Here is a 16730-nt window from a genome sequence, read left to right as displayed (position 1 = left end):
GATTTGAGGTTTTTATAGTAGCATAAAGCTGACCTCTATTTCTTGATGGAGAAGGTATTTCCTTGTAAAGAAGATCCTCTTCAGTGCTTATATATTGTGGGATTTTTTTCCTTGTAAGGATTCCTTTGATTATGGTTGAGCGTAGAATGCAAGACATTTCCATATTAGGTTTCTTGGAGACCACTTAGGCCATGTAGGTGCCATGTGGCTTTGCCACCCATCTCCCTTGCGTCCGTCCGTCTCATTGGAGTTCATCCACTACAAAGAATCCGTCCATCTTACTTGAGTCCGTCCACTTCAAAGAGTCCGTCCGTCTCTCTGCCCTTTTGTCCAAGACACGATTCCCTCTACCAGTTCTTTGACTATTAGGCTATCTAGATCATCTCTTTTGGCAACATCGTCGCTTTTGACTAACTTTGTTGATTGGATCCGTTTGCATTGGGATTTATCCATATCATTATAATTTTTCAAATTGGTTGATTTGAACAACAAAGAGAAAGTGAAAGAAAACAAAATCGTATCCCATTCAACAATTGGTGGTAAAATTAGAGTTTTGTTCCTTACATTTAACAATATTTTGACCTTTAAAAAATAAAAAGAAAATTTATTTATTTAATTTTTTAATTTCATACCAATAAATTGGGGTACTATTGAATGACACAGGAAAGAAAGAAATATCCATCATAAATGAACATACTATGTTTTCCTTCTATAAATTGCACTCACATGATTCCTTAAAAAAAAAAAAATTGCACTTACATTCTTAGATTTTCTTCTTCCTTACTCACTCACTCCTTTGACTAACATGAGGTGGCAAGCACTGCAGAGCCTTGACGTCGTTACCATGTCCTACGTGGCGATCAACTACCTCCGCCTCATATCGCCGATGTGGCATGGCGCGCGCGTCTTCAGCCAATACTGTGATCTCTACTGGCTCATGATTGTGTAGATTATCTATGTTGTTTTTGTTTATTATTAGCACTGGGCCGTATAGTTGGTCCCAACTCCCAATCAGTGCCTACGTGGGCAGCTCATTAAAAAACCCTCAACTCCAAGATCTTATTTAAGCATCTTATTCTAGACATAAATGTGTAAAGAGTAAAATGTTGCCTCCTCTGTTTAGGATTGATTTTGACGAAGTCTTCAGTTAGTTAGTATAGTTTCAAAATTAACCCACCAAAACAAAGCAATTGAATGGCATGACTATAAATATCATGCACATTTTAAACCAGTCAGCCAATTGAGACCATTTATCCACATAATAAATCTGGATGTTGTAGTCTCCCAATCATAATCTTATGGCAGGAAAAGGAAAGGAACCATTAATAATAAAAAGAATGAAAGAGAAAAAAATTCCTAACAACTAAACTAGCAAATGTATTTCACATTTAAAGATCAAGGGATTAAAACATGAATGTAAAACAAACCCTCCAATTTCCCTATCTCCCAGTCACTTTGAACTAGAAATCCTTAGAAACTTTTCCTCTTTTTACTACCTCAAAGGAAAAACCATGAAACATGGAGAGAGAGAGGCACAACAATATATGTATAATTTTGAAGTTTGAACAACAAAGGAGATATAAAGAAAACAAAAGTCATATTAGATTTCACAATTGGTAGTGAAATTAGAGCTTTGTTCCTTACCTATAATAGTATTTAAAAATATATATATATATATACATATATATAAAATAGTATTTTGACCCTTTCTTACTTACCAACGAACTTAAAAAAAAAAAAAAAAAAAAAAAAAAAAAAAAGTTGGGTTACTCATAATAAATGAACTCTATGTACAAACACTGTTCCTATTTTAAAATCACACTCACATAATTCACATTTCTAATCTCTCTTCTTCCTCACTCCTCTGACCACCATGAGGTGGCGGGCGCCTCCAGGCCTTGGCGTCGCCGCCATGTCCTACGTGGCTATCGACTACCTCCGCCACATATCGCCGACGTGGCACGCGCGTCTTCAGCCAGCACTCTGGTCTATTCTCGCTCTAGCGGCGGTGATTCGTGTCCCCTTCTACAAGCACTGGTTCTCTGAGTTTCGTGCGGCCATACCATTTGTAGCTTCCATGCTCTTCATGCTCTCAGCTCTTCTCTTTGAAGCTCTCTCTGTACGCTTCGTCACCGCCGTGCTCGGCCTAGACTGGCACCGGTAACTCATTGCATTGCTTTCCTCTCTCTGTTTCTGTGTCTCTGCTTTGATGCAATATGAAAATTTTTGTTTTTTGAGCTCGTAAGAGACTCTTTTATTTCTTTTGAGTTTTTCTCATGTGGGTCAAGTTCATTTTGCCTTACTTTTTGTTTTATATTAAATGGGTCAAGCTTGAATCGTTTTCGTTTAGTTTCACTTCTTTGGAATCTTAGGTTCTATGAAACATCAACATGGGTTTCAGTTTCAGATTTGATTTCTAGTTTAACTTTGTCACTGTTAGGTATGAGGAATAGTTTTAGCTTTTGTTGGATTTGTCTGATCTGATCTGATAGATTTTGGAAGTGGTTGGGATCAATTCAAAACTGCTAAATTTAGAGTAAACCATCATTGAAGGAGTTGACTAAATTGTTCCCGGATGTAAATGTTGGTTACTAGTTACTTTATAGGAATTGTGTCTCCAAGGGTAACAGATTTGGTATACAACAAATGCTTCAGCTCTGGGATATTTTGAGTCTTTCCTTTTATATTTAGTCCGTCTATGGCCTCAAAAGTTTGATGGCAGAGTATCATATCAGTATGCATGGGCTTCAGCTGCATTAGTTTATAACTCTTCAATGGTTTTGATTACTTTAATTTAAATAGGTTAGAATCTTAGCTGGACTTACTCTATATTCATGTGCCTATTTATGACAATTTCATTGTTACTTTTGCCTGTTATGAATGCACATCCATCTCTTCTGGGATTTAAATGTAAGGTGCAAAGATCATATTTGCTTCAACTGCTTAATTAATGTTATGTCCATTTTCAGTCACCCATGAGCTTATTTGAGAACATCAGAATTGACATATTATAAAATAGGTAGTATTCTGCTTATTTTGAGGGGTATATTGCTGACCCCTGAAGAAGAGACGATTGTATTGCATGCATCTGTGCTTAAAGGAAGACTTCAATAAAGTATAATGGCATGTAATTTTTGGAAAAAGTTAGTATGCTTACGTATACTATTACATTTCAAGAATAATAGAATGGAAATATAATAATAATAATAATAGTAGAATGGAAAATATGTTTAGAGAATAGGGCTATGCATTCTCCCAAAAAATTATCAAAGTTTTTGTCATTTAGGTAGTATATCTGTAGTGGATGTTCATTTTTAAAAAAAAAAAATTCTGAAAAAAAAATCCTTCAATGGATGGTATTGCCTTTAACTGTAAATTTAAATATGAGTTGGTAATTAAGGTGAAAATGATTTTTTCTCAAATATATTCATATTCTCTTGAATCTTTCAGTTGATATTGTTAATGAGTTTGATGTAATAATTTACAAATTGAGAATAAAATGATTTGACAGATGGCTGAGGTAGTATTCACACATTCTAATTGTTAAAGCTTCTTTGTTCTGCACATGTTCATTCATTCCACTTGAAGCACGAGGGATGGTGTATAATCTTTAAGCTCCATCTATGATGTATGCCAAGCTATTAATTCACAAAACTTATCTATTTGAAATTTTTACGTCCAGTGTGTGGAACACACTTAGGGTTTGTGTTCCTTGATGTAGGAATTTGGTTGTTGATGGATGGGTTGCTGTATGTTTGTGTTTAGGGGCTTAGGAATTCATGCATTATGGTTTCTAATGGTTGTTGATGATATAGAGATGAACCTTGCTGTTAGAGAATGCTATGGATGATGGCAAAGTGGTTTTCAGATTGTGTAGGAATTGGATGAATGATGGATTAATGAATGGAATTGTATGAGTGATGGTGATGAGAATGGTTGTAACTTCTTCAAGAGAATCACCTTCTCCATATGAGATTATTTCTAGGGAATCTCTATCTCTCAGCAAGACTACAATTGTCTAGGTAACAAAAAATCTATTATTCTAGTTGATGAATGTAATGGGAGTTACAAGCATCTATTTATAGATGACTAGCCCTAATCTAATTGGCCCATATGGCTCAAGATTATTGGTTTGCTAATCTCCTCACGCGCTCTTATTAATATCGCAGGTGTTTATGAGAATTACACATTTGATAAATGTGATTAGTATGCTAGACTTCTAACTAAGCTCTATCTTGTCTATTACCAACTAACTAACAACTAACTATTCTAATCATGTGCAAACTCTTGCTTCCATGTCCATCTGAGCCTTTAGTTGTCCAATCAAGTTTGATTGATGTGCATGGGAATAAGAGGGAGCCGCTACACCAAACCAAATCAATCCAAGAAAATACTGTTGATTGACACTTGCTGAGGGAAGGTAAGTGCTGATTCTTCTGCTCTGACTTCCAATCAGAGGTTACCCGTCTAACCTTACCATCAATTGACACTTTAGGAGAGAAACTCCAACTCTCAAGTTTCCTCCCCTTTTTCTTGATTCAGCTTGAGTTCTCATAAGGTGCTAACATCCAGCTCATGAGGGGACAGGGAATAGGTAGTTTGGAGGTTTCCTAGTTGATTTGGATACTTATTTGAGCTTTCTTGGTGTAGAAGAAAAATTTTTTCCTTGTCAAAGAAGTAATGTTATGGCCGTTATCAACCAAGAAAAATAATCTTTGTGCACCGAGGATATGTATAAATCTGTATGTATTGGCAACACTGCATAGGGTTTGGTGGTATGGTTTTGGTGTGAGAAGATGAAGCTTTGTCTATTGAGAGATTTTGTTAGGGTGAGAGAACTATGGATGTATGAGGGATTTGGGTTTGTATATTTCTAAAAAAAAAATGAAAGGTTCTTTTTGTAATTTGTTATACATAAAAAAAAAAAAAAAAGAAAAAGAAAAAGAAAAGTCTGCTAAGTTTATAAACATGTGGGTTTGTGTGCGGTTCTAATTCCTATAGTGGATTTTTGGTTAGTATTGCTTTTAGATGTACATATAGAGTTCGTTGAATGACATTAAATTTTGTATCTTGTGCTAATCACTTTTTATTATTTGTGTCTTTGTCATAACAATTAGTATATGACTACGGTCATAAAAAATTAGTACCAGATTTGGGTTCCAAGAGATGGCAAGCACAAAGTTTCACCTTTGATGGGAAAAATATTTTTAGTTTTTAGCAAACTTCTGTCAAATACATCCTAGTGCAGTAACGACTGATTAAAGGTTGTATGGGAAGTTGAAGCAGTTTGCTACTATGTCTAATGATGGCGGAAGCTTTATTACTGGATGTGGTAATTAGTTGTTGTATATATAGGTATATACAAGGATAAGTTGTAATAATGATGTTTGAGTTTGGAGAATTTGGTCTCATAAAGTGAAAATTCAAGTTATGAAATTTTCTAAGTGAAAATTTGAAAATTTGAATTTTTTGAAATTTTCTAGAATTTTCTGGTGACTGTTCAGAAAGGTTGAAGAGGTTTCAATCTTTGTTAACCGTTTTATGAAAAAAATAACTAACTCTCCATACATGCCTTTTCATGAAACATAACCCTATGCGTATAAATAGAGGCTTATGTTTACTTGAAAAATAACACAAGAAACACAAGAAATCCTGTAGTCATTCTCCAGAATTGCTATCTGTAGAACCCCAACATCTTGCTTGTATCTTGGGGTCAAATTTGCAATAACCCTTTAGCAACAAAAGTGCGGGGGGCAAATATTGTCTAAGGAAAACGATATAATGCCTCCAAGTTATCTATTTTATGTTTGTCTTTTGTGTTAACCTTATTCTTCCATTATTACTTTGTGTAATATCCCTAACATTAGTGGGGAGAAAGCAGCATCTAGTTTTAGCTAAAAGAGAGTAGCCCACCTATTACCCACCTAGGAAAGGTGTGTTGACGCCCCTTCCATATCATTTTGCCTTCATCACAAAAACAGCCTTTCAACCTAAAAGCACGTGTAACTTAGAAAACATTCTCTCCTTACCAAATCAATTTCCTCTTGAGTTTTCATCAAGCTTCCATTAACCAAATCAGAACCTGATAGATTTAAATATTTTTGTACAAAAATAAGTTTCTAACCTTGTTGATTCAAATGTTTCTTTTCACAGCATTAAGTTCGTCTGAGCTTGGCAAGCTGCTTTTCGTAAAATTTTTACTAGGTACCCGTTTCCTAAAATACTTCAAAGCTGTCTTTACTAACATCTCCTTTTTCTTTTGGTGCAAAGATTGTGTAATTGGGCCTTGGGCTTATGGGTCAAGGGGTGCACTGATAGTTGGTGAAGGGAAAGCCCAATTAGCGAGAGTTCCAAACCTGACTAATTAAGAATATGACCCACAAGTTGCCCAATTAGTGTAACAGACATAGATGTGAAAGCTAGTTTGAGTTAAAATTTCAAGCATTGTTTGAACTCAATTGATCGCATCTCTTGTTGAGGACATGTTGGAGCATCCCTACCCACAAAAGGGGTGAAAATGATGCCTAAAGAGGTACTCTAGTGAAGACACCTCATAGGTTAGATATGGAGATTTGTTTAGTTCAGCCTATGAGGGAAATAATTTAGAGGTTTACTAGATTGACTTGGTTAGTTATTTGAATTTTCTTGGTATATAAGAAAAGTTTATTCTATATCAAAGAAGTAATGTTATATTCCTTGCTCACTAAGAATAAGTTTAAAGTCTTAGATATAGGTAGCACTACAAGGGGTTTGGTGTGGAGCTTTGGTGTGTGTGAGAGAGATTTAGAAGATAAAATTTTGTCTTGTGAGAGAGAGAGAGAGAGTTAGTGTGTGAGCACTTGTGGGTGTATTGGGAAGTTGAGATAATTTATGTTTGTGAGGTTTGTGAGAGATTTTATGTGGCTATAACTCTTGTTAATAGTGGATTTTTTATTTATTTATTTGCATTCTCCGTGGATAAGGCATAGAGTTTGTTGAACCATGTTAAATTTCTTGTCTTGTATTGCTTTGCCTTTTATTGTTTTGCGTGTTTTCTCAGGAAATTCATATCATAAGCTACCACAATCATAATAGAAAGAAGAGTGTAATTGTTTTGGGCATGCATGGAGTGGGAAGCACCAAAGTGGCCTTGACTTGAAACTGGCATACGCCCATGGATTTGTCTATGCTGCATGATATTTATCTGTTCCATTGATTGATGCAAACATCTTATAGACCTTGTAACAAGGTGTCGAGGACATTAATAAGGGTATCATGTTTTATACAGTTTAGTAAGTGGGGCTATATGTACATCTTTGAAGAATCATCTCAACAACCTAAGAGAGATAAAAGTGCTGATTTTTTAATGAAAACAATGAACATTTATGGTATTATCAAGGAATTCTAATGATAATACCTTCAAATTTATCATGCTATTTCTGCATTAATAATTGGCTTGAGTGTTTTAACAATGGAATTATTCACTCCTTTATGTTTGACAGTGATACACCTCCCCTTCCTGACACTGGCCAGTGGTTACTACTGGCACTTAATGAGAAACTTCCCCATGTCATAGTTGAGATACTGAGAGCTCGTATTATTGGACTGCACCATTTCCTAATGCTGTTTATGATGCTGGCATTCTCTGTACTATTTGACTCTGTAGAAGCTCCTGGCCTTGGCCTAGGTGCAAGATACATGTTCACCATGGCAATTGGACGTCTTCTTCGGGCCATATCATTTGTATCTACTATTTTGCCATCAGCCAGGCCTTGGTGTGCTACTGCTCGCTTCAGAGTCCCTGCATATCCTCATCATTGGGCTCAAAAATATTATGTACCTTATGCTTCAGATGCTAATTCTATTCGCCAATTAATCCAATGGGATATAGCCTATGGTATGTTCTGTGTATTAAGTTCATATTCTTCTTTTGGCCCAATGCATTATGCGTGTTTGGAATGATATTTGCCTGATCCTTTGGCTTGGAATTGGAATGTGCTATGTTCTGATTTGATTTCTCTACTGATTTTTGTAGGAAATTTATGAATATTTGACATCTTCTGTGCCATTAGTTTTAGTAAATCACTATACTGCATTGCATAGATTATACATATTTAAAATACCATCTTAATATTTGCCACAAAATTTTCCTTACCAATTTTTTATGGGTTCTAGCTATTACTTTGCAATCCACAAGTTAATGAAGTTTTATTCTTTGGAGTTGGGTGGAGGGAAGGCGTAAAGTCATTCAAGATTTTTTGATTGGCCATCCTTGATAATTCAGTTCTCTTTGATATTCCAATTGAAGATTTATATTTATACAAATTTCTTGAAGTTTTTCTAAAAGTAAGGTTTTTTGCGAGTTAGTGTAGTGTATACTCATTTTGGATTCCTTCTTCATGATTGTGTAGATTATCTTTAGTAATGAAGTTCTTGTTTATTGTTGGCATTGGGCCATGCGGTTTGGCCTAATTGGTGCCCATGTGGGGGAATCATCAGTAAAACCCTTAACTCCAGGGTTTTAAGCATCTTATTCTAGACATGAAAGTGTTAAGAGAGAAAAATGTTGCCTCCTCCACCCTCCTTGTCCTAGGGTTCCATCAAACAATAGCCCTATATTTAGCCTATGAACGACAGTAGGCATTGTTGACTTTATTGTTTTTCTAGCTATAGAGGTTAACAATATTGTATTTGTAGCTATAGAGGTAAGTGTTCAGATCTCATAAAATGTGACCATGAACGTGTGTTTCCTTATATTCCTTCATTTGTACCATGAATATGTTTCCTTTTACCATAAGTGGTGCATGTTAACATCTCTCTTTTATTCCAGCTGATACTGGGAAATACCTTGGTGACTATCAGCCAGACTGGGGTTCAATGAGCTTCCTAATAGATTACCTGCGACCCACTGCCTCAGAAGGATCCTCATGGTACAGTCTGCTAAAGAAAGCTGGAGGTGGCTGCAATGACCTCCTATACAGTGGCCACATGCTCGTTGCAGTATTGACAGCCATGGCTTGGACGGTAATTCAAAATATATTGTGAAACCATATTTTCTTGTCACTTGTAGCCCTTGCCACCTAAGGTTAATAGGGGAAGTTACTGAGTATTGTTGGCCTCTTTTTCAAAAATGATTTCAGGAAGCTTATGGAGGTTTTAGCTCAGCTCTTATATGGCTTTTTGTAATGCACAGCGCCCAGAGAGAGATACGAGAGCGCCACCATTACACTGTTGACTGTGTTGTTGCCATCTATGTAGGCATCCTCCTCTGGAAGATGACAGGTTATATCTGGCCAGTCAAGGATGCATCCCGTGGTAGAAGGCTTACTAAGCTTGAAAAAATTCAGGGTAGACTAATCCAAGCTGCGAAGGACTCAGACATGGATAAAGTGAGGGAGCTTCTCGAAGAGGTTGAGATAGGCAGTCAAGAGAGCCAAAACAAAGGCCCCAACAGGGCTATGTGGGTGTTTGCTTGTGCAACCATTTTTTCTGCACTTACCATTGTTCTTTTGGCCTTCACATGGACCAGTGATGGATGATTTATTTTTATTTTAAGATTTTCTACCACGATGTCATTTTAATTCTATGTAATTTTACATTTTTCTTCTTTTGTGAAAGTTGTTTGTGTAGGATATGTCTTGAGGCTTTTCCGTTTACTAAATGAGATGATTTTGTGAACTTTCCTTTCATAAAAATGGTTGCTTAAGCGTCCATTTGAATACCGTTTATTTTACTGAAAACTAAAAACATTGCAGCAAAATAATTTTTAAATGTATGAATAATAAATGGTATATGGGACCCACTAAAAACCGAAAACAGCTATAGAAATGCACTTTTCCAACAAAAAAAAAAAAAAAAAAAAAAAAACGCAAACGTTTGCTGCAGACGTGTATCCAAACACATACTAAGTGAACTTGCATCAAATCATTAAGCTTGAGGCGCACACAATTTAGATTTGCCTCAACAAAGGTTTAGCATTGAGTGACAATATGGTCTTGGCCTAATGCAAGTGAACCTTAGAGTCATGACCATTACAACTTCTGCAAAAGTTTTATTTTATATTTATTATTATTATTATTTTGATAAATGTGAATATTTCATTCAAGTACGAAAAGAGATACATCTCTTACCTCAGCCTCCATGACAGCACAAATCCAAGTATTAGAATAAGGTTGATTGCACAAATCCATGCTAGACCGTAATGGTGATGCTTGCACTTTCTACCCCAAACTATGAAAAGTTGCAGCTAACACCAAGTATTAGAATAAGGTTGATTGCACAAATCCATGCTAGACCGTAATGGTGATGCTTGCACTTTCTACCCCAAACTATGAAAAGTTGCAGTTAACACCCTAATTTGGACACAAATATCAGATTGCGGTCATTGCACCCCGCTCTTTAATGGGCTGTTAACTTTAAAAGCCATGTGCCATGCACATGGCTTTTAAAGATGAAGTGACTAACCACATTTAAAATGTCTCAAATGTAAACATCAGATTTGATCCAATACATCGAAATTCTAGATTTTCAAAAAATTGGACTTGACCAAGGGCTTGATCTAATCCATCAAAATGCCACTTTTTCCCAAAAAAAAAAAATAATAAAATAAAAAAAGAAGAAGGATTTGATCAAGTTTGTTTTGTCCTTGATCCAATCCATCAAAATTCCAAATTTTAAAAGAATTCGAATTTGATCAAAGTTTTGTCCAAGGGCTTGATCCAATCCATCTTCCATATTTTCAAAAAGTAAGATTTGATCAAATTTTGTCAAAGGACATGATCTAATCCGACAAAATTCCAGTTTATAAAAAAATCGGATTTGATCAAGTTTTGTCTAAGGGCTTGGTCCAATCCATTAAAATTATTGTATTTTAAAAAATTGAATTTGACCACCGCACACCCTTGGTGCGATAGTCACTCCATAAGTATAAGTGCTTATGGGATGTGGAGGGTAAGGGTCGGGGTTCAAGTTTTTAGAAGAAAGTTTTACACATATATACACCTAAATTAGACTAGAGTAAAATTTCTATCTTATATAAAAAATAATAATAATAATAAATAATAAAAAAATTGAATTTGATCAAGTTTTGTCAAAAGTGTTGATTCAATTGATTAAAATCCAAGATTTTTATTGAGTTTTGTGTAAGGACTTGATCTGAACCATCAAATTCTAGTTTTTTTTGAAAATTGCACTTCCTCAAGTTTTGTCCAAGAGCTTGACCCAATTTGTTCAAAATTCAGGGCCCGTTTGATAATGTTATTCTAGTAACGTTGTTTGCATTTTTTGAAAATATGTGTGGATGAAAAAGTGTATGAAAATATGTGTAATATTGTTTAAAAACTGAAAATTATTGCTCAAAATTCTATACCCCTCAATTATCCAATCTACCTGGTCCTCTCCTCTAGAACAGAACCTAGGCAATTTTTTCGAAGTCTCTGTCCACCCCAATTAAAAGGTCTTATTATAATCTTTTTCGCCATCAACATGGGTTAAAATTCGGTCACAAAATTTGGTATCTTCATTTTACATTGACATGTGGTTTCCTTTATCTAATTTTTTATTGTTAGCCCACCAAAAACGTAAATCTACTTTTATTGTTAGCCCACCAAGAACTTTCTCAAAAAATAAAATAAAATAAAATAAAAAAAGAACGTAAATTTACTTTCAGACCATTAATATTGAACCATCACTTGCTTTTATTTTGTTGTTTCGTTGAGAAAGTTTAATAGGTAGAATAGTTATAAATATACTAGAAGTTGAATATGTCTACATATCACATTTACAAATATGCAGAGACAATAGTGTGCGGTTGTGTGCATCTAAACTGTGTATCTTAATTGATTCCCTTACTCCTGCAGAAATATCTTCTAAGGGTGGGCCACAACCTTCACTTGCAATGTTGAGGCTGAATTGCATGAAATGGAGTCTATTGATGGAAGTGGAGAAGTAGAAGGAAGCATAAGAATGCACCATTATAATGGTCAGTATATAAGCCTAAAAATATTTTTAAAGCCAAAATTTAATGGTTTTTTTTTTTTTATTAACAAGCCAACTTTAACAAGCCAACTTTCGATATTTAGTTATTTACTCAAATGCAGATCCTCTCATCTGCTTCTCTCTTCTCTGTCTCCACTCCAATCCCCCATTTTCTCCAGCTGCAGGTTAGAAGGTCAGCAATCTTCCTACGCCTCTGATATCCCTCGCAACCATGGTCAGATTTGTATGAACTCTAAATTTTCATTGCCTTCTCCCTTTTTTAGTTTTCATTGTTTCTGAATATGCCTTAGTAAGAAGAAAATGTCACAAAATACAATGAGATTATGGTTTTTATAATTTCTCTCCGTTCTCTCTCTCTTTTTCTCCCCAAAAAAAAAAAAATCCCCCCTTTGATCTAGGTGCTTCTTGGCTTTATATAATTAGCCAGAATGCATCTGGACTCTACATTTTTAGGGTTAGGATTAGATCTCCCTGATGCTTATCCCATCAAGACCTTGCTAGAAGGTCTTACACTAAGATGTGAGCTGTATGGGTACTGTTCATGGTCATTTCCTCATTAATGCAGCCAGCTAAATAGTTGCAGTGCATTTAATGCGGAGGGGATGGTTGTTTTGTCCTTCCTTTTTCTTCTCTTTCTTGTTCAATGCCAAGTTACCATTTTCTACTTTCGGGTGAGTCCAAATCCTCTGTCTCATCAATTGTGCTCCACTTCATGCTCTATCAATAAAATTTGAACAGCTAGCCTTTCTCATTAAATGAGACAACTAGCCTCTCTCATTAAAGTCAGAGTTATCTCATTTAATAAGAGAGGCTAGTTGTCTAAGTTTTATTGGTGAAGCATGAAGTAGAGCACAATTGATGAAACAGAAGATTTGGACTCCATTCGGGTTGTGTCATGTCCCTTTTAACTCTACCCCTCTACTTTCCAAGGTTAGGTGGGCATCCTCGGTGCCTTGGCAAACTGTGGTTGTTCAACCTCTATACGAATTAGGGAAGTACTTTCCAAGGACATCCCACCAATATTCCTCGATGTCTACCTCCTCAGAAATGCCCTCACCCCCTCTATCAACTATCTCAAGGTCTTCGTCCCCCTACAGAAACAATAGTCATGTGAATTTTGTTAGGTTTTACAAATTACATACACTTTTTTGTTATTGCCTAATTTTATGAATGTTTATTTAGGTTCATGTGACTTTTTTGTTTTGTTAAGTAAAGTTGTGATTTTTTTATTGATAAAATTGTTATTGTGTGAGCTACTTCTTAAAAACTTGAATTTTTTTTTGCCCTATTGCAAATCAACCATTTAGTAGGTTTGTTCTGTGATTCTTATTTCTAAAGTTTACTTTTCTGATCAATACCGACAAATAAAATTAATTAAGAATGCATTGGATGTTATGGAAGCAAACTTAGTTGTTGTTATGACTTTTAGTTGAGAAAGAAAAGAAAAAGGATGATGGGTTGATTACAATTTGGTGTGTTTGATGCTCTTTTTTGTTTTTTTGTTTTTTTTTTTAATTTTAAAAATATGTTTAAGCTAATTCTTCAATTAACTCTTATTTAGATAACAATTCATATTGAGGGAATAAATCAAGAAAAATATAGAGGAAAAGAAGCAAGCATTGGTGCCATTGTTCTCGATCTCTAACCCAGCCCCGGCATCTCTCAATGTTATTCTCAATTAATTTAGGTCTCTATATTAAGAAAGTGATGTTAGGCTCAGATTTTGGAATCCAATTGTCATCCACCTTAGTCAAAACCGACTCAACCTGTGGTTAGTGACAGTTGGTAATAGGTCTATTTTTGCTCCACTTGATTAGGTGGGGTCTATCGTGGGTTGAGCCCAAAACGTTTTGACTCAACCTGTGGAAGTTTGATTTGTGTAGGGAACAACTTTGAGCGTTGAAACCAAATTCGTGTGGTGAATGCAATTCGAAAAGAGATAATGGACTTTGTGAGGCCGTTTTGTTTAATGATGTGTTGGGGCCTAATTTTCATGAAATTGCAAATTTTTGGGTTCTTCATTCGGCTTCAAATAATCAGGACCCACTTCAATTTACTTTTGTTGGCAAGGCTTAAGTGTCTGATTGGTTTGAAAATTTGGGCCTAAAACGCGCGTTTATCAACCCAAAAAGTGAAAAAGCGTGTTTGGTAAAAAAAAATTTAAAAGCACGTTTTGTCCCCCAAATAGTGGGGTTTTTTTTTTCTTTTTTGTGTTTTCGTGTGGCTGCCTTTGAGCTGCAATTGCAAAACGCGCTTTAGTTCAAACATAAATATTATCGTTGGATACACCCTTTTCTTAAATTTTTCATAATTTTTTCTTAAAACCTAACTTTACCCCTCTATAAAGACAAAAAGCACAAAAGCCCAATTTTTTTTTTTTTTTTTTGAGAAGGAAAACCCAAATAATTGAACACATATTACCATTAGAAAATCAAATGTTGCTACTTGCTATTGACCAAACTCTTTGCCGGACTTGCCAAGCCTAACACCTCGCTCTCTCTCTTGAATGCCCTCACCCCCAAATAAGCTTGTTAATTCTGGGTAGAGAAGAATATCCATCTGTTTGGCCTCTGAAGATTAAGGGTATGTCTGTGAAGGAAAATAGAGAAAAAAAAAAAACAAATTAGAGAGAAGAGGGTGGCCGGTGAGAGAAGATAAAATTGGGATGAAATGAAATGTGTGGAGGAAAGTAAAGAACTGGACAACTTAGAAAGACAAAAAAGACAAAAGACAAAAAAAAAAAAAAAAAAAAAAAGAAGATGTTTTGGGTTTGGGTAAAGCAATTCGGAAGAAAATATAAGAAGCATAAATTCAAATTATTTCACAACATTTTTATAATGATTTCATAATAAATATAAGTGATAGATTGTTATTAGTTGTTATTGATAAGTAAAAAACAATTTAAGTAATAGGTTCAAATTAAAACTAATAACAACTTACCATATCGTTGTAAAAATATTACAAAATATTGTAGATGTAACATTTTTTTACAAAATGTTATGAAATGCTAAAGTCAAATATTTTTTACAAAATGTTTTATTAAGAGAATTTTTTATTATTAACATAAAGTAATTATTATTATTATTATTATTATTATTAAGAAGTTGATACTAGGTATGAAATAAACTCCCTTATATATACATTTTGTCATTTTTAGTAATTTATAATTCAAACTGCTACTTTTATAAGTGCTAGCAATACATTCAATTTTTTAAAAAAAAAATTTTTTTATCAACTTTTACCAAATGCTCTACTTTTTTTTAAAAACTCAATTTTATATTGTAATTTTTTAAATCACCCTTTTTCTCAGAAAGTACAGTATCCAACTGAATCAAAAAAACAATTTACAATTTAAAAGAGAAAAAAAAAAGTCCACGTTTTTGAAATGGAGAAACTTCATTGTCTGAGTCGGACCAGCAGGTTGCATTCAGACAACTGACAAGAGAAAAAGAAAAAGAAAAAGAAAAAAAGACCAGTTGATTACCAAAAAAAGAAAAAGAAAAAAGACTTTGACAGTTTGCCCAGCAGGTTACAACTTACATCATATACTCTCCAATGAAGCTTAACCAGTACCGGTCTGTCTCTAATCACCCAAAAATAAAAAAGCCCCCATCACTCACTCAGTCTCTCTCCTCTCCATTGAAGTAAACGTGGCCACACGATCAGACATAAACGTGGCCAAACGTGGCCACTCCAGTCTCTAACAAGTTTTTTTATTTTTTTTATTTTTTTATAATTCAATCCGTTAATAATGCTGTCAACTAAACCTGAATTCTTTTATCTCTACCAATCATATCTATATCTTTGTTATGCAATCATATTACGTGTCAGTTCAATGCATCAAATCAAAATCAAATCCCATCAACTTCGACCTTCTTTTCAATTAATTTGCCGGGCATGATTGGACCTACGCTACGCAGCAGCATTATTATTTTTTGAAAGGTTATTGTTATTATTATTGAATAGGCAGCACATTTGATTTTAGAGGGAAACATTATATAATATAAAATATAAAAATTAGAGTGGTGGTGGGGAAAGGTTATGTTTGGTTCTTTAGACTTTTTTTGGTTTTAACTTTTTTCTCTTTTGTTTTTTTAGGTTGTTGTTTACTGTTGCTGCGGTCGATTGTTGTCGTCCAAGTAGTTGTTCACTTGTTTGGCGCTACTTTAAGTTTTGGTAATCTCAAAATCTCTTTTTGTTTACTCTCAAAACTCTCCTTGCTTGTACAGTAATATTATTTGAATGATGAGGGTTTCTATTCTCCCAACTTTTTACGTAAGTATGATTCATGGTTATATACAATACACACAAATATATATAATTTTTTTAATATGTCACTTCTATGTTTCAATTAATTTAAACAGCTCTCCATCAATAGAAGTACACAATAAGTAAACGTGATTCCAATTCCTCAAAAATAAAGTAAAAAGAGAAAGAAGTAAATGTGATTCCCTTCCCTAAACCCTTAGAGTTAACGCCTTTTGAGATGGCCTTAGATTCTCAAACTCTCTCTTTTTTTCTTTTCTTTTCTTTTTAATCTTATTTATCTTCGAAAATATTACCGAAAATTGCAGCTAGGTTCATGCCATGAACATAAAGGCTCTAATCCCCGATGCAATTGTACCAAGTAGAGATTCAAAATTCATGGAATTGCCACAAACTTTTTGAGTAAACTTAAACTTATTCTAGACATTTTTTCAAGAATCATAAAGAGTGACGTAATCAAGATTTGAGTTAAAAAGATAAATTAACGA

At 34.5% G+C, this 16730-nt stretch overlaps 1 protein-coding gene and 1 long non-coding RNA gene across 3 annotated transcripts; both read left to right on the top strand.

The window, feature by feature from the left end:
• The first annotated feature begins 1778 nt into the window (after positions 1-1778).
• LOC112013933 (protein PHLOEM UNLOADING MODULATOR) lies at positions 1779-9674 on the top strand. Its single transcript, XM_024046313.2, has 4 exons — positions 1779-2160; positions 7482-7876; positions 8810-9003; positions 9120-9674. Exons 1-4 carry the CDS (start codon positions 1874-1876, stop codon positions 9516-9518), a joined length of 1275 nt encoding a protein of 424 aa, XP_023902081.2. The 5' UTR covers positions 1779-1873; the 3' UTR covers positions 9519-9674.
• A 2014-nt stretch (positions 9675-11688) lies between these two features.
• Positions 11689-13228, top strand: LOC136069326 (uncharacterized). Of its 2 annotated transcripts, none has more exons than XR_010630552.1 (2): positions 11689-11959; positions 12135-13228. It is a non-coding gene; the product is annotated as an uncharacterized LOC136069326 (long non-coding RNA). The 2 variants fall into 2 exon arrangements; XR_010630553.1 differs by having other exon boundaries at positions 12078-13228.
• Positions 13229-16730: the final 3502 nt, after the last annotated feature.

The sequence above is a fragment of the Quercus suber genome, unplaced genomic scaffold, assembly GCF_002906115.3.
Source record: "Quercus suber isolate HL8 unplaced genomic scaffold, Cork oak 2.0 scaffold_162, whole genome shotgun sequence".
Lineage (NCBI taxonomy): Eukaryota > Viridiplantae > Streptophyta > Magnoliopsida > Fagales > Fagaceae > Quercus > Quercus suber.
Note: the sequence above shows the minus strand (reverse complement) of the source record. Positions and strands in the feature narration are given on the sequence as shown.